The sequence below is a fragment of the Mobula birostris genome, chromosome 22 (genome assembly GCF_030028105.1).
Source record: "Mobula birostris isolate sMobBir1 chromosome 22, sMobBir1.hap1, whole genome shotgun sequence".
NCBI classification, from domain to species: Eukaryota; Metazoa; Chordata; class Chondrichthyes; order Myliobatiformes; family Myliobatidae; genus Mobula; species Mobula birostris.
In genome coordinates, this window is record NC_092391.1 from 60,099,171 (window position 1) to 60,122,653 (window position 23,483).

At 42.0% G+C, this 23,483-nt stretch overlaps 1 protein-coding gene across 7 annotated transcripts in view; it reads left to right on the forward strand.

Moving 5' to 3' along the window:
* The window catches only part of arvcfb (ARVCF delta catenin family member b), a 500,299-nt gene that overhangs the window by 335,607 nt on the left and 141,209 nt on the right, over nucleotides 1–23,483 (forward strand). For all 7 annotated transcript variants that reach the window (XM_072240865.1, XM_072240863.1, XM_072240862.1 and 4 more), the window contains one exon: nucleotides 4,409–4,908. In XM_072240865.1, the coding sequence (XP_072096966.1) occupies nucleotides 4,409–4,908 (500 nt within the window). The remainder of the gene's footprint in view (nucleotides 1–4,408; nucleotides 4,909–23,483) is intronic.

The following is a 23,483-nucleotide window of genomic DNA, read 5'->3' on the forward strand; positions in this document are numbered from 1 at the left end:
TTTTAGCTTTTTGTTTAGTAATACAGCATGGAGTTGGCCCTTTCAGCCCTTTGAGCTACGTCGCTCCAGCAACTCCACGATCCAGGTTAACCCTAACCTAATCACAGGATAATTTACAATGTCCAGTTAACCTATCTGGACTGTGGGAGAAAACAGGAGCATTGTGGGAAGCCCCATGCATTCTGAGGGGAAAGCGTATAGAGACTTCCTCCAGAATGACATAGGAATTCTGTATGAGGGATAGGGGTGCAAGAAATCTGTTTGAAGAAACATATTTTAGGTATATTATTGGAGCTGAATTTGACAGCTTAGTCATAGAATGGCCCTAGATTCACTTCTAGTACGGTTAAGACAGCTGAACGCCTCTGTTCTTGCACTTGGGAGTATTTTTTATATAACCTTGACTTGATAGTCATGGCCAAATAGATACAAGTATGTAAATTTTGGCAATTGAATATCTTTGTTCAGTTTGCAGTGTGGGTGAAGTGGGAAGGGGATTTGTGCCTTTGTTCAATTGAAGAACTGCATCTGCCCTTGGAAACATAAACAGTTACTTTGCAAGTTGCTGACTTTGTTTATCAGGAGTCTTAGTTTCAATTGCTTGAATTTAATAACGGTTCAAATGGCAAGGGAAGATCGATATAAACATTGTATTTTTACATTTATGGTTCAATTAAGCAGGAAATGTAAAAGAAAATTTATTCACCTAAGCTCTTGAATGATTTTTAAAATGTACTTCTGTATTTTATTATTGGACCAAATTTATAAATTTATGTACATCAGGTTCTGGGAGAAAAAGTGGCTCGATTCTCATTCTGTTGGTAGTTTGAAATGTTCCCAAACTATAGCCACAAGTGAAGCCAAGTTCAATTTGATTATTTTGACTTCAGTTCCTTGCACCAAAATCTACACCTGTCTCTTTTGGCGGCAGCTGTGCTCTGCCTAATTGCGAAATCAATGCTGCATTGTTGGTGATTTTCTGCATTGGACGTGTCCTGAGTCACTAGTAGGAACTCAATCTTTTGAGCATGGCCTTCAGCAAAGATGAGACATTGAATTGAGCTGAGACCCTGTGGGCAGAAACAGTGCTTTCTGGACTAATTCCGATATTCACCAGCTGAGGCTTAACTATTTCATTTCACTGATTCTAAATATTGCTGGTTTAAATCATCACCTCTAGCGTCCGTTTGTAAAGAATTGAGAACCTCATGAAGAGGGTGGCATGGTAGCATAGTGGTTAGCACAACGCTTCACAGTACTGGTGTTCTGGGTTCAAGTCCCGCAGCTGCTTGTAAGCTGTTCTCCCGGTGACTGCATGGGGGTTCCTCTGGGAGCTCCGGTTTCCTTCCACAGACCAATGATGTAGCGGTTGGTTAGGTAATTGGTTGTTGTAAACTGTCCCGTGACTGGGCTAGCATTAAACTGGGAGATTACTAGGCAGCATGTCTTGAAGGGCCTATTCCATGCTGCATCTCAATAAAATAAAAGTCTGTAGAGTAGTGAATTAAAATCTTGCCTCTTCAGGTTCAATTAAAGGACTGCACTTGACTGTAGTACAGATTAAAGGTTTTGTAAATTGCATGAGCTCAAAATTTATTCTGAGCCAGAGTTAAGATTGTTCACCGAGAAAGGGTGGAGGGAGTTGGACAAAACCTTGTACTTTGTGATAGCATTGTCACAAGAGAATCAAATCAGGTTTAATATCACTGGCATGTGTTGTGAAATTTGGTGTATGTGTATATATGTACACAGGCCACAGTCCTGGAATAAATGTGAAACCTGCATGTGTATGTCAGGAAGATGACCCCAAGGACAACCTGCTTGGAGAGTATCTCAGACAGCAGGCAAGGACATGGAAATGGAAGCGGAAGTGGGTGAAGCAGAGCTGGAGGACCAGAGGCCATGGCAGGACAAGCCACTGCACGGGATGTACCATCGCCAGATATCAGAGGAGGCTGACATAAGAAAGTCCTACCAATGACTGGAAATGACAGGGCTGAGACACAACACAGATGCTCTGCTCATGGCTGCACAAGGACAGGCACTGAGCAGAACAGCAGTAGAAGCAGGGTCTATCACACCAGACCAGACTATGCAAGGAACCAGCTGAAACCATCCAGCACATAGTAGCAGGGTGAAAGGTGCAGGCAGGGACAGCATACACTGAACGACACAACCAAGTTGCAGGAATTTTTACAGGAACATCTATGCTGAGTATGGATTGGATACTCCCAAATCCAGAGAGGAAACACCAGAGGATGTAGTGCAGAATGGCAGAGCTAAAATCCTGTGGCACTTCCAAATGCAGACTGATAGGCAGGTACTGGCCAACCAAGCAGATATAGGAATACTGGAGAAGGAACAGAAGAAAGCTATAGTAATAGATGTGGCAATCCCGAAAGGCAGTAACATCAGGAAGAAAGAATATGGGAAGCTGGAGAAGTACCGGGGCTTGAAAGAGCAGATAGAAAGGATGTGGAAGATTAAAGCTAGAGTAATCTAGTGGTGATGGGAGCACTTGGAGCTGTAACTCCAACTGGGAGAGTGTCTCCAACAAATCCTGGAACAACATTTGAGATCATGGCCCAGAAGAGTGCACCACTAGGACATTGTGCCAAACCCTCAAGCTCCCAGGCCTCTGGTAGAGGACCTGAGATTGAGGGAAAAATAGACATGCAAGCTACCCATAAGGAGTGAGAAAAAAAGTAAGTGTGTATGTGTACACAAGTGTGAGAGTGTGTGTGTGCACACGTGTGAGGGTGAGTGCACAAGTGTGTGTTCATGCATAAACGGGTGTGCATTTGTGCTTGTATTTATTTGTATGTGTGTGTGTTAAATTTTTAAAAAATAGGTAGCGTTCACGGGTTCAACGTCCATTCAGAAATTTGATTGCAGATGGAAAGGAGCTGTTCCTGAATCACTGAGTGTGTGTCGTCAGGCTTCTGTACTTCCTTCCTGATGGTAGCAATGTGAAGAGGGCATGTCCTGGGTGAGAGAGTCCTTAATGAAGGACGCCTCCTTTTTGAGGCATTGCTTCTTGATCATGTCCTCAATACTAGAGCTGACTGAGTTTACAACTCTCTGTGACTTACTTTGATCCTGTACAGTAAACCCCTTCACCTGATACCAGACGGTGAATGCTCTCTACTCTACATCAGTAATTTGTAAGTATATTTGGTGATGTACAAAATCTCCTCAAATACCTAAATGAAATATAGCCACTGTTGTACCTTCTTTGTAGTTGCATGGATATGTTGGGTCCAGGTTAGTTCCTCAGAAATAGTGACAGCCAGGAACTTGAAATTGTTCACTCTCTCCACTTCCCAATTCTGATTCTGAAGGATAAGCACAAGTTGTGTCCTCATCCTTCAAACAGTTCATCTCTCACTATTATGGAGTATTGAAAACAATTTTAAGGAAACAGAATGCATATTTCATCAAACCTGGTAACAGATAAGGAGGAGTCTGAAAATTGTTATTTTGTACATAGCATTTGAGTCAAGACAGTAAACATTCTATAAATCACAACGTGCCTGCATGCATCAAAAGGTTCTCACAACACCAAGTGTGTATGGCGTGTCAAGGTCAATAAACCATTTTGTTGATAATACTGGCTGGTCTGCTCTAATCTATTCTGTCACTTAAGTGTTGATCCTGTTTCCAGCTTTCCCCAATTTTATTCATCTCCCTCTGTCTTTCTGTCTATCTATCTCTGTTCATCTATATCTGTCAATGTATCTGTCTCTGTTTATCTATCGACATAACTGTCTATTTCTACGTCTATCTATGTCTATCAATCTCTATTTCTCTATCTATCAATAGATATACACAGAGAGGAGGAGACCCTTTCAGCCCTTCGAGCCACATCACTCAGCAACCTCCCAACTTAACACTAGCCTAATCACGGGACAATTTACAATGACCAATTAACCTACCAACTGGTACTTTGCACTGCAGGAGGAAACTGGAGCACCCGAAGGAAACCCTCGTGGTCATGGGGAGAGCACACAAACTTCTTACAGGCAGCGGCGGGAATTGATCGCCTGTACTGTAAAGTGTTGTGCTAACTGCTGCTCTACCGTGTTACCTGATCCAGCATGGTAACGGGTGCTTCTGACCCAATGATCCCTCAACACCCAATTGTACCCATGTGGCCTATTAACCAAAGATCCATGCATCTTTGGAATGTGGGAGGAAAGCAGAGCACCGAGAGGGATACCCACATGGTCACAGGAAGAACTTACAACCTCCTTACAGACAGTGGTAGAATTGAACCCAGGTCGCTGACTTCTACGCTACTATGCTGCCCTAAATTCTCTACCAATTCCATATTTTGTTTTGTGAACTAAGTGCTTCGTCTGTTAGTAATTGCAAAATAGTAGACTGTTCTTCTCTGGTTCTCTTTCAGAGGCTATGAAGACCCGATTGAAGCAGAAATCATTGAAGATCGGATGCCATACTTGACAGGAGTGTACAATGCACCACTCGCTCAGCCTGAAAGGGGCAGCATGGCCAGCCTCGACCGGCTTGGGAGGCGCTCACCCTCAATAGACAGCATCCGGAAAGATCCCCGGTGGCGTGATCCTGATCTTCCGGAGGTTATTGCAATGCTCAGCCATCACCTCGACCCCGTTAAATCAAACGCCGCAGCCTATCTGCAGCATCTGTGCTATGAAAATGACAAAATAAAGAAGGAAGTAAGACAGCTGAAAGGCATTCCAATTCTGGTGGGACTTCTGGACCATCCAAAGCCAGATGTCCATCGTCGGGCCTGCGGTGCTCTGAGAAATATCTCTTATGGCAAGGATCATGACAGCAAAGTGGCAATCAAGAACTGTGATGGAATTCCTGCACTGGTTCGTTTGCTACGGAAGACCAACGACATGGAAGTCAGAGAACTAATTACAGGTGAGTAGAGCAATCATTCACTCTGGAAAATTGAGATTAATTCCTGCGTTCAAAAAGTTGAACTTCCATAGCACCAGCTGTGTCTAAAGATTTGGCCTTGTATGCAACATTCCGTCTTTTCTTTACAGCTGCACTGACCAACCATTGCTCAGGAAATTTTTGCATAGCCTCTAAACAGTAGGGCACTTTAAATGTTTTTTTTTGTAGCTTGCATACTATGAATATTTAGAATGAAAATTTATTTATTAATTGAAGGGTATAGTGATATACAATACAACAAAGGAAATCTTTCATGTTTTGTAAACCTTTTCTTATCTGTATTACAAATCCATTGCCGATAAATACTGTGAAGATTTATCAAGGTAATTCATAATTTTAATAAAATACACTCATGCAAACAATTTTATAGAAATGAATTTTACCTTGTACTAACAATTCTTTAACTTAAAAAATTCTGAATAGAACACAAACCACACCTCACAACACATGTCAACAATGTCAGGTAGTCAAAGCGACTGACAGGCACAATGGCAAAAGTAGAATGTTTTGACTAGGTGGTGTTGGAGTTTAGCAGGCTGACGGCTTATTAACAATGAGCTACTGACTTTCATTCTGTAACTTGAAACACTGACAATATACATACATTGAAACTCTAAAATGTTTCAAAGTAAAGGTTGTAGTATGTTTATTATTTAGAAAATGTATGGACTATATTTGTTAACACAGTTATAGAGTATTTCACAATTATATTAACAGATTTCAAAATTATATTAACATTATATAAAAGGAAATTCCATCTGCACAGGAGCATTTCAGTTGCTGTGCAGCCTAGGAGGAATAGTGCTTGTACGTCATTCTCAAATGTTCCCAACTGGTAGTTTTCTGTAAATTGTTTTCATTGCCAACCATACACTTTAGCAGTCCCCATCTGTTGGAGAATTTTCAGACAGCCTGTTCAAAGTTGGAAATGATACAGTTTATTGTTAAAGCTCAAGTGTTTACATGCTGTGTGTGGCTCTTTGCCAACTGGCAGACATGAAAAGCGAAGTCTTTACAAGGCCATGACCTGCAGTCACTTTTTCTTGACCACATAGGGAGAGATTACTGGTGATGGTTGATTACATTGAAGGAGAAAAGGAGAATGAGGAAAGCTGTTGAAATGTTTCTTTTCAGTCTTTGGTTGAAGGAACAGGTTTTTCTCTCATCAATGTTACATTTCTATGTCTTATATTTCAAAATTTCAAAGATTTCTGCAAAGGAACTCAGCAGTTCAGATAGTATCTATGGAGAGGTATGAAGAGCCAACATTTGTGGAGTATTGTGAGCAGTTTTAGGACTCTTATCAAAGAAAGGATATGCTGACATTCGAGAAGGCTCAAAGGAATTCACGAAAATGATTTGGTGATTGAAAGGCTTGTCATATGAGAGTGTTTGATAGCTCTGGGACTCTACTCAGTGGAATTCAGAAGAATGAGGAGGTGACCTGGTTGAAAAGCCTTGAAAGAGTGGATGTTGAGGGGATAATTCTTATGGTGGGGGAGTCTAAGACCAGAGGGGGTAGCCTCCGAATTGAGGGGTGTCCTTTTAGAATGGAGATGAGGAAGAATTTCTTTAGCCAGAGAGTGGTGAATCTGTAGAATTCGTTGCCACAGGAGGCTGTGGAGGCCAAGTCATTGAGTATATTTAAGGCAGAGGTTGATAGATTCTTGATTAGATAGGCATGAAGGCAGGAAATTGGGAATGAGGGGGAAAATGGATCAGCCACAATGAAATGGCAGAGCAGTTTTGATGAGCCCAATTTTGCTCCTAGATCTTATGGTCTTATTTTGGGCAGAGGCACTTCATCAGAATTCTGGCTCCACCTTACTTTCCACAGCAGTACCAATGTCAGATGCTTCATGTATACCGACAGCAGCACAGGTAGATTTCATAGAACATAGAAATCTACAGCACATTACAGGCCCTTGGGCCCACAATGATATGCCGAGCATGTAACCTACTATAGAAGCTGCCTAGAATTTCCCTACTGCATAGCCCTCTATTTGTCTAAGCTCCTTGTAGAGTTTCCCTACTGCTTAGCCCTCTAGTTGTCTAAGCTCCATGTACCTATCTAAGAGTCTCTTAAAAGACCCTATTGTATCCTCCTCTACCACCTTCTCTAACAGTGCATTCCAAGCACCCACCACTCTCTGTGTGGGAAAAACTTACTTCTGATATCCCCTTTGTACCTACTTCCAAGAGCCTTAAAACTGTGCCCCCTCATTTTAGGCATTTTAGCTTTGGGAAAAAACCTCTGGCTATCCACATGATCAATGCATCTCATCATCTTATACACCTCTCATCCTCCGTTGCTCCAAGGAGAAAAGGCCAAGTTCACTCAACCTATTCACATAAGCCATGCTCTCCCATTGAGGCAATATCCTTGTAAATCTCCTCTCACTCTCTATAGTATCCACATCCTTTCTGTAGTGAGGTGACCAGAACTAAGCACAGTAGTCCAAGTGGGGTCTAACTAAGGTCTTGTATAGCTGTAACATTACCTCAAGGCTCTTGAACTCAATCCCATTTTTAGTGAAGGCCAACACACCATATGCCTACTTCAGAACACTGTCAACTTGTGTAGAAGCTTTGAGTGTCCTATGAACACGGACCCCAAGATCTCGCTGGTCCTCCAAACTGCCAAGAGTTTTACCATTAATACTATATTCTGTCCTCAAATTTGACCTACCAAAATGAACCACTTCACAGTTATCTGCATTGAACTCATCTGCCACTTTCAGCTCAATTTTGCATCCTATAGATGCGGCGCTGTAACCTCTGGCAGCCCTCCAGACTATCCACAACACCCCCAACCTCTGTGTCATCAGCAAACTTACTAACCTACCCTTCTACTTCCTCATCTAGGTCACTTATAAAAATCACCAAGAGCAGGGGTCCCAGAACAGATCCCTGCGCACATCACTCGTCACCATCAACCATTCAGAATACGAACCATCCACAACCATCCTTTGCCTTCTGTGGTCAAGCCAATTCTGGATCCACAAAGCAAGGTCTCCTTGGATCCCATGCCTCATTACTTTCTGAATGAGCCTCGCATGGGGAACCTTATCAAATGCCTTACTGAAATCCATATACACAACATCCGCTGCTCTATCCACTACACATCATCAATGTGTTTTGTTGCATCCTCAAAGAATTCATTGGGGTTTGTAAGGCATGACCTACCCTTGACTATCCCTAATCAGATTATGCCTCTCCAAATGCTTGTAAATCCTGCCTCTCAGGATCTTCTCCAAAAACTTGCCCACCACTGAAGTAAGACTCACTGGTCTGTAATTTTCTGGGTTATCTCTACTTCCTTTCTTGAAAAGGGAACAACGTTTGCAACCTCCCAATCCTCTGGTACGTCTCCCGTCCCTATTGATGGTACAAAGATCATCGACAGAGGCTCAGCTGTCTCCTTCCTTGCTTCTCACAGTATCTCGTCCAGTCCTGGCAATTTATCTAACTTAATACTTTCCAAAAGCTCCAGCACATCCTCTCTCTTAATGTCTATACACTCAAGTGTTTCAGTCCGCTGTAAGTCATCCCCACAATTGCCAAGGTCCTTTTCACTAGTGAATACTGAAGCAAAGTATTTATTAAGTACCTCTGCTCCCTCCTCCAGCTGCATGCACGTGTTTCCACTATTACTCCTGATTGGTCCTATTCTCACATGGCTCATCCTCTTGCTCTTCACAGACAAGTAGAATGCCTTGGGGATTTCCTTCCCCCTGTCCACCAAGGCCTTGTCATGGCCCCTTCTAGTCTCCTAATTTCATTCTTGAGGTCCTTCCCGGCACTGTTGTAATTTTCTAGAGCTCCAACAGTACCTAGTTTCTTGAACCTTTCATAAGCTCTTCTTTTCTTAACTAGATGTTTTTACATCCTTTGTACACCATGGTTCTTTTATCCAACCATCCTTTCCTTGCCTCAATGGAACATACCTATGTAGAATGCCATGCTGCTGTGCATTTTTTGGAGAACGTCTGCTCTCAATTTATGTTCCCAAGTTCCTGCCTAATAGCATCATATTTCCCCTACCCCAATTGAATGTTTTCCCAAATTGTCTGCTGTCCATTTCATTGTTTGTTGTTGAGTTGCTTTACTGAGACTGACAACATGTCCTATAGGATTTGGATAGTCCAGTTAGGGCATATTTCTGAAGTTTAATGCATTTGGAATGTCTCCAAAGATGTGATGCCTATTGTAAAGCTGTATCCATAGCATGAAATGCTTTTCAATTAATGTGGGCATCCTCAGATGATTAGAAGGCTACCTTGAAATGGCTCAATACAATTGATATTCTATAGAAATTCTATAGACAACAGGTTTTTCAACATTTGGGAAGTAAACAAAGGTATTAAAATTCTAAAGAGCAGTATCATAGGCTACAAGTGACTGCTTCTGTGTCCATGAATCCATGCTGTTACAGTTCTGTCCTCAAATGTACATTGTTAGATGAAAAGTTTCATTTTGTATTTGAAATGATCAGATTTGCAAAGGACAAAATTTGTCCTCTGGAAGATCAGGTGGTAGTCTATACATGGAGCCAGAACAGATGAAGGAGATATTAAATGGAGTTTTCGCACTTGTATTTACTTGAGAGATGACCACCGAGTCTATAGAAGTGAGGCAAACCAGCAGCGAGGTCAAGGAGTAGGTGTCTTGAGGTAAATCAGGGTGGACAAATCCCCAGGGCCTGACAAGGTGTTCCTTCAGTCCTGTGGGAGGCAACTTATGGCATCCTAGGGTCTGTTTCTGTGCTGTAGCTTTCTTTGACTAAGTATCCTCTTAACTGTTTTAACTTCCCTATTTTATGGTTGCTAGATATTCATAACTGAGCAAATGTCAATCAAATTGACATGACACAGTGTGCATTGATGTTCTTCTAGCATGGTAATTCACTCAATGTGGAGCAAGTTCCTACCTGCTGGAATGAAATTGCTGCGTTTGCACTCAGTAAAATAAGAGTACTGCTCTTTCAAAAGAGCTAGAGTTTTCTTGAATCCTGATTAAGGGGGTTTTGGTCTGAAACATCGACTGTTCACTCTTTTTCATAGATGCTGCCTGGCCTACTGAGTTCCTCCAGCATTTTGTGTGTATTACTTTGATTTCCAGCATCTGTAGATTTTCTCTTGTTTTAGTGTGCTCTTGAGACAACTTGGGTATAGCTTGTAATTCTACAGTGGAGTATTTGTTTTTCTTTATTTGTGAACTACCTCACTAGTATTAAAACAGTTGTGGTGCTTCTAAAAAGGGTTGTGCACTTCAGTGCAATCATGGACTGAGATTTATTTTTACCTCTGCATATGTCTTCCCCTCATGAATTTGCCTCTTTTATAATACCCAGCAACAATAAAATGGGTGAATCTAACAAGACAGCCATTTTGCATGCTGGTTTCCTCATCTTGTGTGCTTAATTAAGGACCCAGTATGCAAAATTGTTGTTTATATTTGCCAATGTACTAATTATACTGTGTGATTGATGTGGACTACATGGGTATCTGAATGGACAATGGAGGAATAAAAAACTTGCAGACTGCCCACAGCATATTCTTGGGTACGTTGGTTGTATTTCAAGTTGAAGTTTAAAGATCAATGTAAATTTATTATCAAAGTGTATATATGTGTCACCATGTACAATCCTGAGATTCTTTCTCCTATGGGCAAACTCAATAAATCATAAAAAGAATCAATGAAAGACCACCCGACTTGGACGTTCAACCAGAGTGCAGAAGATAATAAACTGTGCAAATACAAAAGCAAAGAAATAATAATAAATAAACAATAAATTTTGAGATCATGAGATGAAGAGTCCTGGAAAGTGAGTCCATAGGTTGTGGGAACATTTCAGTGATGGGGCAAGTGAAGTTTTCCCCTCTGGTCCAAGAGCCTGATGGTTGAGGGGTAATAACTGTTCCTGAATGTGGTGGTGTGAGACCTGAGGCTCCTGTACCTCCTTCCTGATGGCAGCAGTGAGAAGAGAGCATGACCTGGTGGTGGGGGTCCCTGATGATGGATGTTGCTTTCCTGTGACAGCATTACGTGTAGATGTGCTGAATGTAGGGAGGGCTTTATCGATGATAGACTGGGATCCATTAATTTTTGTCGTATTTTCCTTTCAAGGGCATTGCTGTTTCCATACCAGGCAGATGCATGGTTCATTTGTTATTCAACAATACACATGTATACAGTTAAGCAAACCAGTGTTCCTCCAGGGTCAAGGTGCAAGATACAGTACCTACAGTCTCAAAAATATTAGCACAAGGTTCTTGAGTGGAATAGCCAGGAATTGATGGCATATGGGGTGTTGTCCTGGAGCCATGTTTTCTGCATGAACAAGTATGCAGCAGTTCCTCATCTCAGACAAAGACAAATCAGTTTGTCTTTCACTGGGTTAGCTGAAGCAGTCCAGCCTTTCTTCCCGGGAGTGAACATGGGAGAGCAGCACCCATGCGAGGGACCAGTCCCAACCCAGCACAGATGATATTTACAGCACCCCCACCGCACTGCTCTTCCCTTCCACAGCACCTCCAGCGCCTTCTCTGTGGGTGGCTGTAACAGGGAATGCACTGGCCTGAGGACCTGGTCTGTGCAACAACCAAGGCCACGCAGCTCCCCCGCCGTCGGATTTGAGAATGAATCAATGAACCGCACCTGTGGTATTTTATATTACCAATGTCTATCTGGGTCTTGCAATCACAAGAAATAAGTTTAGAACACACCATTAGCAACATTTGTTGGATCTAAAGAGGCTGTTGCAAACAGGCGTGCCACCATTTTAAGTTTCTGATTGTCAATATCTCTGAGGATCTAACCTGGACCCAACATAAGCAGCTACAAAGATTGGCTATATTTCATTAGTAGTTTGAGGAGATTTGGTATGTCACCAAAGGCACTCGCAAATTTTTAGAGATGCGGCGTATGTCATCAAAGTCCTCCATCACCCACATCATGCCTTATTCTCACTGCTACCATCAGGAAGGAGGCACAGAAACCTGAAAACACGCACAGACTCAACATTCAAGAACAGCTTCTTCTTCTATGCTGTCAGATTTCTGAATGGACATTGAACCCATGAACACTACCTCACTACTTCCTTATTTTTATTTTTGCACTACTTATTGAATTTAACTATTTAATGAATATATATTCATTATATATATATATAATGAATATATATTCATTAAATAGTTAAATTCAATAAGTAGTGCAATGTGTGTATATATATATATATGTATTTGTGTGTATGTAGTATGCTTTCTACTGCTGCCGCAAAGAGAATACATTTCATGATATGTGCTGGTGATATTAAACCTGATACTCATTCTGAAAGTAAAATACATTTCACTGTATGTTTTGATGTATATGTGATTAAATAAATAAATCTGAATCTGAATGTTGTAAAGTCTCTAAAACTCAATAGTTTAGCAAAACTGCTTAGATTTTTTCTATTATCCTTACCAAGCTGATCCGCTTTATTACAGGGAGGTTGATGAATGACTTAGAAGTAATTTCAAACAGATCATTGACATAATGGAAATCAGTACCTGTGCATTTGAGATTTTAGGAGCTGATGGAAAACTCTGTTGTTTATTTCGGTTTCAAGTAGAATTGTATTTCATACTCCCTTACAGAAATTACCCATTGTTGGCCATTTCGGTTAACCTCGTGTCAGGCCAGCAGAATCTCCACAAACTCACCACCTGAGTTTGCCATTGCTGGTGGTTCAGAGAGGATCGGCCACTGTTCAGTTGCTCAAAGGCAAATCCTTTATCTGTAGAGTTACAGACAGGAGTGCATCTGTCACCGCTTCTCGCAACCCCACCTCTCCTGCCACCCCCTCTCCCCCCAACAAGGGAGATCGCTTGAGTAGAGGCCAGCGACAGCCACACCCACTGCTCCAACACTCAGTTCAATGCATTTATTTTTATTATTCATTTTAAAATAATTAAAGCAATATTAATAGATTTCCAGATCAGTTAATGGTACATGGAGCTTAGAAAATAGAGGGCTATGGGTAACCCTAGGTAATTTCTAAAGTAAATACATGTTCGGCACAGTATTGTGGGCCGAGGGGCCTGTATTGTGCTGTAGGTTTTCTATGTTTTTATGTTTCTATAATTAAAAGCTCTTACAAAGGCTCGGCTGCTTTGACTGGTGCTGAGGCTCTGCCCCAAGTTGCCCTCAGAAGGATGTAGGGTTATTGTAAGACAAGGTTTCAATGATATGAGCTGCCCAAGACCTCAGTAATTTGCCAGCTATCTCCTAGGTATTGCTCATTTATATTACAAATAGCATCCTTAACTTTCAAGTTGAAAATTTTCAAGCATGGGGTATTAGACAATGAGTGATGCCGAGCCTCGTCTCTCTCAGTAATGAATAGTTTCCCTTTACAGAATTGCAAAAACCTAAGGATTAGTACGGATTTATCATTTGAATGTGATATTGCTGTAATCTACTGCTATCTTGTCCTGTCCTGAAACTGTAACATTGCTGCTTAGTGAGATCTGATGCTAGATTTTATGCTCGCCTTGCGACAGATGGAAATGTTTTTGAGAATTTCATAAAATGGTTTATGAAGTTATTTTTAGCTACGTTGGATGAATTTGTCCTGTAAAGGACAAAGATAGCAAAGTTTTAAATGTCCTTCCTCATATATATGTGGTTTCCCCACAGTAAATGGATTAATGCTGCAATGTGGCTGAAATAGACCTGTTGTCTTCAAATGCCATCTTGATGAATGATTTCCAGCTGTCTTTAAGATGCTACTTGCAAATGAGAGCCATAGCCAGTGCTTTTTTGAAGGCGGATATTGTCTGTGGGTGTGGTTACTGAGTGATATGCTGCAGGATACCAGTAGTTGATGATTTTGGACTTTGGGATTTATAAGCTGAGTAAAATCTTCCTTCCTTGTCCAGTTTCCTATTGTACTATTTACCAGCTTGCTCATTATTTTTGTATGAAACTTTCTGTGGTGAGTATTCCTGCTGAGTGCTCTTTAGACTTGTGAAATACAAGCATAGACCATAAGGTATAGAAACAGAATCAGGCTATATGGCTCATTCAGTCTGCTCTGCCATTTCATTTTCCCAATCAGCCCAAATCTCCTGCCTTCTCCCCGTCTCTCTTCAGGCCCTGACTAATCAAGAATCTATCAACCTCTGGCTTAAACATGCGCAATAACTTGGCCTCCACAGCCTTCTGTGGTAATGAATTCCACAGATTCACCACTCTCTGGCTGAACAAACTCCCCAGCTGAACGAACTCTGTTCTAAATGGGCATCCCTCTATCCTGAGGCTGTGTCCTCTGGTCTTGGACTCCCCCACCATAGGAAACATTTTCTCTACATCAACTCTATTGAGGCCTTTCAACATTCGATAAGTTTCAATGAGGTCACCCCTCATTCTTCTGAATTCCAGTGAGTAGAGGCCCAGAGCTATCAAACGCTCCTCATATGATAAGTTTTGCCAACCTCGAATAATTTTTGTGAACCTGCTTTGAACCCTCTGCAATGTCAGCACATCCTTTCTTAGATAAGGGGCCCAAAACTACTCACAATACACCAGATGAGAGGCCTCAGCAGTGCTTTATCCCTCCTGGCACTTATCCCTGCAAACAGGACAGTTGCTATACTTGTTCCTTAACCTTCTCCCTCACATTCATTCGAGGCTCCAAACAATCCTTCCAGGTGAGACGACATTTTACCTGTGAATTTGCTGGGGTCATCAACTATATCCGGTACTCCTGGTGTAGTCTCCTCTACATCGGTTTGACTCAATGCAGATTGGGGGACCACTTTGTCTGCAGCAAGAGGCAGGATCTCCTATTGATAACCCATTTTAATTTGACTTCCCATTCTCAATTCCTGCTGCCATGATGAGGCTAAACTGGGGTGAAGGAACAGCACCTCCTATTCCATCTGGGTAGCCTTCTACCTGATGACATGTATATCAGTTTCTAACTTCTGGTCAATTTTCTTTCTCCACCGCCCCCCCCCCCCCCCAACCTTACTGCTTCCCCTACTCCCACCTTCTTGTGGCTTCTTCCCCCTTCCAGTGAAGATGTGTCTTGGCCTGAAACATTGATTGCTTATTCCCCTTCAACAATGCTACCTGACCTGCTGAGTTCCTCCAGCATTTTGTGTGTGTAATTCATCAGCTGTATGCATTTTGGATTTGCTTGCATTCCAGATGGGTAATTACTGTTACATCTCACACAAATCATAAGTTGCCAATAACTGAATTTGTATGTGTGTGTGGTCCAAACTTGATATGAGTTGTTTTTTGCATTCATTTTAGTTTAATAAGTGATTACTTTATCAAGCTTTGGTCACAGCTGTGGGAGTTACGATGGTAATACATCTTGAAGGTCATTTTAGACCCTCACACTAACTCTGCAACTAGCCCACATTCCTTCATTAGTCGGCTTGGTCATAGACACCAGCCTCCGTAGTATCCAGGACACCATCAAGGAGCGTTGGCTCAAGAAGGTGGCATTTATCATGAAGGACCACCATCACACATGCACATGTCATGCGCTCTTCTCATTGTTACCATCAGGTAGGAGGTACAGAAGCCTGAAAACACACACTTAATGAATCGGGAATAGCTTCTTTCTCTCTGCTATCTGATTACTGAATGGGTATTGAACCCATGAACATTACCTCACTATTATTTTTATTTCTATTTTTGCACTACTTATTTAATTTATCTGTTTAAAATATTGTGTGTACACTTTAGTATATACAGTGTGACCCACTTATGGAGCATTTATGCAGCATTTATGGAGGAAAATGAACAATCGACATTTCAGGCTGAGTTCCTTCATCAGGACTGGAAAAGAAGTGGTTGAAGCCAGAGTAAGAAAATGGGGGAAGGGCAAGGAGTACAAGTATATGAGACCAGTGAGGAGGATGGTGGGTGGGTGAGGGAGACAAATGAAGTGAGAAGCTGGGAGATGATAGGTGGAAGAGGTGAAGGGCTGAAGAAGGAGGAGGAATATGATAGGAGGGGACGGTAGACCATGGGAGAAAGAGAAGGGGGAAGGGTACCAGAGGAAGGTGATGGGCTGGTGGGGATAAGAGGAGTGAGAGGGGAACCAGAATTGGGGGTTGGAAAAGAGAATTGCGAGGGTGGGGGGAGAAATTACCAGAAGCTGAAAAAAATTGAAGTTCATGCCACCAGGTTGGAGTTTTCCCAGATGGAATATGATGTGTTGCTCCTCCAACCTGAGTGTGACCCATCATGGCAGTAGAGGAGTCCATGGACCGATATGTTAGAATGGAAGTGGAATTGAAATGAGTAACCACCGGACCGGGAAATTCTGTCTTTATGGCAGATGGAGCGAATGTGCTCAACAAAGAATTCTATAACAAAGAAGCTGTAAATAAAATCCATTTCAGGAATCCAATATCCATCTGTGAATTGGCACAAGACCCAAGGCTAAATCACTGAATGTTTGATGCGTTTGGCAGGCATAGTTGTTAAATTAAGTTGAATGAAGTTACTCTTTTGTTTTGATCTTGTGACTGGAATTGGGCACAGAAGTAGACACTGAGTTCTGTATTGACATAGGTAATTGAAGATATTTTGGAAAGTTGGGTGTTGATGTGGGGTAAAAACAAAAGTGGGGAAAAATATCTCAGCAGGTCAATCAGTATCTATGGTAAGAGAAACAGTTAATGTTTCAGATTCAACACTCTTGATCAGAACTGACAAAGAGAAAATAAGTTTGTCTGAGCAGCAGAACAGGTGGAGGAGGGCAGTAGATGAAATAAAAGGAATTTCTTTGATGTGGGTTGTCAGTTGTGAGATCCAGAGATATAAATTTAATTCTGAGTTTTGCTTGGCAATATTATTAAACATGAATTTTGTAATTTATTTTACCACTTGCAATGAATACGAAATTTGCAACATAACTTCATTGATGAATAGAATCATGCCCTGAACTTGTTCCTACTGGCAGTTTTCAAGCTCTTGTTGGCTTTCAATGTGAATTTAATATGCATCAGGCTATAAGGCTTCTGAATGCAAAGTGAGTGATCGTAGGTACATCACTATAACTAGAAATTTTATCAGTGCTTATTGATGCAAGAAGAAAAGAAATTGTGATTATCTCCTCAACAGACATGTTCTGATGATTTTGATACAGTACCTCTGCTACTGGAATCTTACACAGATTAATTCATCATCCACAAACCAAATTCTTCTGGTAGGCTTATTGTTTCTGCCTGTTCCTGCTCCAATGAACTTGTGTCTGCATACCTCAACTACATTTTGTCTTTTGCAGTTCAGTCCCTTCCTACCAACATCTGTGACACTTCACGTGCTCTCTATCACTTCAATCACCTTCAGTTCTCTAGTTCTGATAACCTTATTTTCACTACAGGTGCTCGGTCCCTACACACGTCCATTCTCCATCAGGAAATCCTTAAAGGTCATGGTTTCTTTCTTGATAACAGATCTAAAAAGATTCCCTCTACCACCACCACCACCACCACCCTCATCTGGTTGAATTGGTCCTTAACCTCAACAAATTCTCCTTTAGCCCTTCCCACGTCCTCCAAATCCAAGGTGTGGCCACAGACCCCAGCTATACCTGCCTTCTGTTGACTACATAGAACAGTGCATGTTCCAAGCCTATGCTGGTAACACTCCCCAGCTTTTTTTATGCTTCGTTGATGACTCCATCAGTGTTACTTCCTGCACCAATGTGGAGTTCCTCAACCTTGCCTCCAAATTCAATCCTGTCGCCAACTTTATTTGGACTATCTTTGACATCTCTCTCCATTTCCTAGATCTCACTTTCTCCATTTCTGGAGATGGACCATCTGCTATTATATTTTATAAACCTACTGATGCTCAGTTATCTTGACTATACTCTTCCCTCCGTCACTTGTAAAAATGTTATCTCCTTCTCTCAGATCTTCCATCTCCTTTCTCAGGATGAGACTTTCCATTCTACAGCATCTGAGATGTCCTCTCTTTTTTTCTAAGAATGGGGTTTTTCTTCCACCACTGTTGATACTGCCTTCTGTATCTCTTCCATTTCCCAAGCGTTGACTCTCATCCCATTATTATGCTGCCAGAAAATGGATTGGGTTCTCCTTGTCTTAAACTACCACCCCATGAGACCTCATATCTACACATCATTCTCTATAGCTTCCACCAGCTCTAATGGGATCTTACTGCTAAGCACAACTTTCTCTCTTGCCACCACTCCACCACCCCCCTCCCTGACCTTGCTGTACATAGAGATTACTCTCCATATGATTCCCTTGTCCATGTCACTCACTGCTAATTCTGCAACTAGCCCACATTCCTTCATTAGTCAGCTCCGTCATGGACACCAGCCTCCGTAGTATCCAGGACATCTTCAAGGAGTGTTGGCTGAAGAAGGTGGCATTTATCATGAAGGACCACCGTCATGCATGTCATGCGCTCTTCTCAATGTTATCATCAGGTAGGAGGTACAGAAGCCTGAAGAGAGACACTCAATGATTCAGGATCAGTTTCTTCCCCTCTGCCGTCGGATTTCTGAATGGACATTGAACCTATGAACATGACCTCACTTTTTAAAAATTATTGTTTTTGCACTATTTAGTTTTTTTTCTGTATTATTATACATTGCATTGTACTGCAGCTACAGACCACAAATTTCACGATGTATGCTGGTGATATTAAACCTGATTCTGATTGGGATACTGATTCATTCCTTTAAACATATAAAAGAAGTGTACAACCCTGGGCTTAACAATCCATCTTCACATACTTTTAGCTTTTTGATCAATAAGCTTACAAAGGAACACTTCTGCTACCTGTTCTTAACTTGTTCCTTGAAATCCTGAGCCTTTAATTTATTTCTGCTGTATTCTAATTGGAATAAAATGACTTTTTTTTTGCATTTGAAGCACTGGAGATGTGATCCTTGGAGTTCTGATTATCTGTCAGTCTAAATGTTGCTTAAACTAGGGCAGCTAGCAGGTCTTGCATTTTGCATGAGATATTGCATCATTGATGTAAAAAGATTTGTGAGAAGCAGATCGCTGAGGATCCCTTTGAGAAGAGTTGGCAATGTGGTAATTGTAACCAGGGAATGAACACTGAAGTAGAACATGTTCTGAATGGGCTTGTAGATCTTTACAGCTGCTTCAGACATTTTAGATAAATGTTAAGCATAGAATTTTGATATGATTCAGTCAGTTGGTTGTAGATGAGTTGTGCAGTTGCATCCAAGATTCCTGGGAAAGGGCAGGGGATTTGGTGCTGGGACTGTGGTTAATTATATGCTAATTGCAGTGCCGGCTCACTCCCAGTTAACTGAATAATACTTTTCTGTGCTGCATTGTTCGATGATTCAAGAGGCTATGTTGCAACTTTATAAAACTCTAGTTAGGCCACATCTGGAGTATTGCATACAGTTCCAGTCGCCCAACTATAGGAAGGATGTTGATGCTTTGGAGAGGGTGCAGAAGAGGTTTACCAAGATGCTGCCTAGTTTAGAAGGCTTGTGCTATCATGAGAGGGTGGATAAAGTTGAGCTGTTTTCTCTGGAGCAGCAGAGGCTGTGGGGAGATCTGAGAGAGGTTTATAAGATTGAGAGGCATAGAAACATAGAAAACCTACAGCACAATACAGGCCCTTCAGCCCACAAAGCTGGGCCGAACATGTCCTTACCTTAGAACTACCTAGGCTTACCCATAGCTCTCTATTTTTCTAAGCTCCATGTATCCATCCAGGAGTCTCTTAAAAGACCCTATTCTTTCTGCCTCCACCACCGTCATCGGCAGCCCATTCCACGCACTCACCACTCTCTGCGTTTAAAAAAAAAACAACTACTCCTGACATCTCCTCTGTACTTATTTCCAAGCACTTAAAACTATGCCCTCTCATGCTAACCATTTCAGCCCTGGGAAAAAGCCTCTGACTATACTCACGATCAGTGCCTTTCATTATCTTGTACACCTCTATCAGGTTACCTCTCATCCTCCATCGCTCCAAGGAGAAAAGGTCGAGTTCACTTAACCTGTTCTCATAAGGCACGCTACCCAATCTAGGAAACATCCTTGTAAATCTCCTCTGTACCTTTTCTATGGTTTCCACATCCTTCCTGTAGTGAGGCAACCAGAACTGAGCACAGTACTCCAAGTTAAGTCTGACCAGGGCCCTATATAGCTGCAACATTACCCCTTGGCTCCTAAACTCAATCCCATGACTGATGAAGGCCAATACACCGTATGCCGCCTTAACCAGAGTCAACCTGCGCAGCAGCTTTGAGTGTCCTATGGACTCGGACCCCACGATCCTTCTGATCCTCCACACTGCCAAGAGTCTTACCATTAATGCTATATTCTGCCATCATATTTGACCGACCAAAATGAACCACCTCACACTTATCTGGGTTGAACTCCATCTGTCATTTCTCAGCCCAGCTTTGCATCCTATCAATGTCCCGCTGTAACCTCTGACAGCCCTCCACTCTATCCACAACACCACCAACCTTTGTGTCATCAGCAGATTTACTAACCCATCACTCCACTTCCTCATCCAGATCATTTATAAAAATCACAGAGTAGGGTCCCAGAACAGGTCCCTGAGGCACTCCACTGGTGACTGGCCTCCATGCAGAATAGACCAGTTTACAACCACTCTTTGCCTTCTGTGGGCAAACCAGTTCTGGATCTACAAAGCAATGTCCCCTTGGATCCCATGCCTCCTTACTTTCTCAATAAGCCTTGCATGGGGTACCATCAAATGCCTTGCTAAAATCCATATACACTACATCTATGGCTCTACCCTCATCAATGTGTTTAGTCACATCCTCAAGATATTCAATCAGGCTCATAAGACACGACCTGCCTGTGACGAAGTCATGCTGACTATTCCTAATCATATTATGCCTCTCCAAGTGTTCATAAATCCTGCTTCTCAGGATCTTCTCCATCAACTTACCAACCACTGAAGTAAGACTCACTGGTCTATAATTTCCTGGTCTTTCCCTACTTCCTTTCTTGAATAAAAGAACAACATCCGCAACCCTCTAATCCTCCAGAACCTCTCCCGTACTCATTGATGATGCAAAGATCATCGCCAGAGGTTCAGCAATCTCCTCCCTTGCTTCCCACAGTAGCCTGGGGTACATCTCATCCGGTCCCGGTGACTTATCCAACTTAATGCTTTCCAAAAGCTCCAGCACATTCTATTCCTTAATATCTACATGCTCAAACTTTTCGGTCCGCTGCAAGTCATCCTTACAATTGCCAAGGTCCTTTTCTGTAGTGAATACTGAAGCAAAGTATTCATTAGGTACCTCTGCCATCTCCTCCGGTTTCATACACAGTTTTCCACTGTCACACTTGATTAGTCCTCTTCTCTCACGTCTTGTCCTCTTGCTCTTCACATACTTGTAGAATGCCTTGGGGTTTTCCTTAATCCTGTCCACCGAGGCCTTCTCATGGCCTCTTCTGGCTCTCCTAATTTCATTGTTAAGCTCCTTCCTGCTAGCTTTATAATCTTCTAGATCTCCATTATTACCAAGATTTTTGAACCTTTCGTAAGCTCTTCTTTTCTTCTTGATTAGATTTTCAACAGCCTTTGTACACCACAGTTCCTGTATCCTACCATCCTTTCCCTATCTCATTGGAATGTATCTACGCAGAACCCCATGCAAATATCCCCTGAACATTTGCCACATTTCTTCTGTATGTTTCCCTGAGAATATCTGTTTCCAATTTATACTTCCAAGTTCCTGCCTGATTGCCTCATATTTCTCCTTACTCCAATTAAAAGTTTCCCTAATTTGTCTGTGCCTCTCCCTCTCCAATGCTATGGTAAAGGAGATAGAATTGTGATCACCATCTCCAAAATGCTGTCCCACTGAGAGACCTGACACCTGACCAGGTTCATTTCCCAATACCAGATCAAGTACAGCCTCTCCTCTTGTTCGCTTGTCTACATATTGTGTTAAGAATCCTGAACACACCTAACAAACTCCACCCCATCTAAACCCCTCACTCCAGGGAAATGCCAGTTGATATTTGGGAAAATAAAATCTCCCACCACAACAACCCTATTATTATTACTCCTTTCCAGAATCTGTCTCTCTATCTTCTCAATATCCCTGTTACTTTTGGGTGGTCTATAAAAAAAACACCCAGTAGAGTTATTGACCCCTTCCTATTCCTAACTTCCACCCACAGAGACTCCATAGACAACCCCTCCATGCCTTCCTCCTTCTCTGCTGCCGTGACATTATCTCTGATCAACAGTGCTTTGCCCCCACCTCTTTTGCCTCCCTCCCTCTCCTTTCTGAAACATCTAAAGCTTGGCACTTGAAGTAGCCATTCCTGTCCCTGCACCATCCAAGTCTTTGTAATGGCCACAACATCATAGACCCAAGTGCTGATCCACGCTCTAAGCTCATCCGCTTTATTCATAATACTCTTCGCATTAAAATAGACCCATCTCAAACCATCGGTCTGAGTGCATTCCTTCTCTATCACCTGTCTATCCTCCCTTTCGCACTGCCTCCAAGCTTTCTCTATTTGTGAGCCGACCTCCCTTTCCTCCGTCACTTCAGTTCGGTTCCCGACCCCCAGCAATTCTAGTTTAAATGCTCTCCAATAGCCTTTGCAAACCTCCCTGTGAGGATATTAGTCCCCCTCAGATTCAAGTGCAACCCATCTTTTTTGTACAGGTCACACCTGCACAAGAAGAGGTTCCAATGAATCCAGAAATCTGAATCCTTGCCCCCTGTTCCAATTCCTCAGCCACACATTTATCCTCTGCCTCATTCTATTCCTATACAGGTTTCCCCCGCTATCCGAACGTAGAGCGTTCCTATGAAATGGTTCGTAAGCCAGAATGTCGAAAGTGAATAAGCAATTACCATTTATTAATATGGGAAAAATTCTTGAGCGTCCCCAGACCCAAAAAATAACCTACAAAATCATGCCAAATAACAGATAAAATCTAAAATAACAGTAACATATAGTAAAAGCAGGAATAATATGATAAATACACAGCCTATATAAAATAGAAATACTGTTCTACAATCTTTGCCGCACTGTACTCCATAGCGAAAATCTCATGCAGCGCTCTCGGCAGAAACACGACGCAAGTGCTCTTGGCAGAAACACTCTGTCCAGTAACTTTTAAGCTATGAAGCTGCCAAATCATACCAAATAACACATAAAAATACACAGCCTATATAAAGTAGAAATAATGTATGTACAATGTAGTTTGGGAAAACTCCAATGAATTGCAGTTTCGTCACAGTTAAACACTTATACGAATAAGCACCTGACGTAATCAGCAATCGCCTCTGATCTGGGCCGACATTTACGTGCTGGGCGGCACCTAATTAATTAGCTTGTTTATTTTGACTTTCTTCTTAAAGATGTGCTGGGTGTGTTGCGACTTCCGCTGCACCACTGCGTCCTTCGCAGCAATGTATTGGTCGGCGGCCCGGAGGTTAGGGAACACTGCTTAAACTATGAAGCTACCCTTGCCTCAGAAACCGATCAAACCAC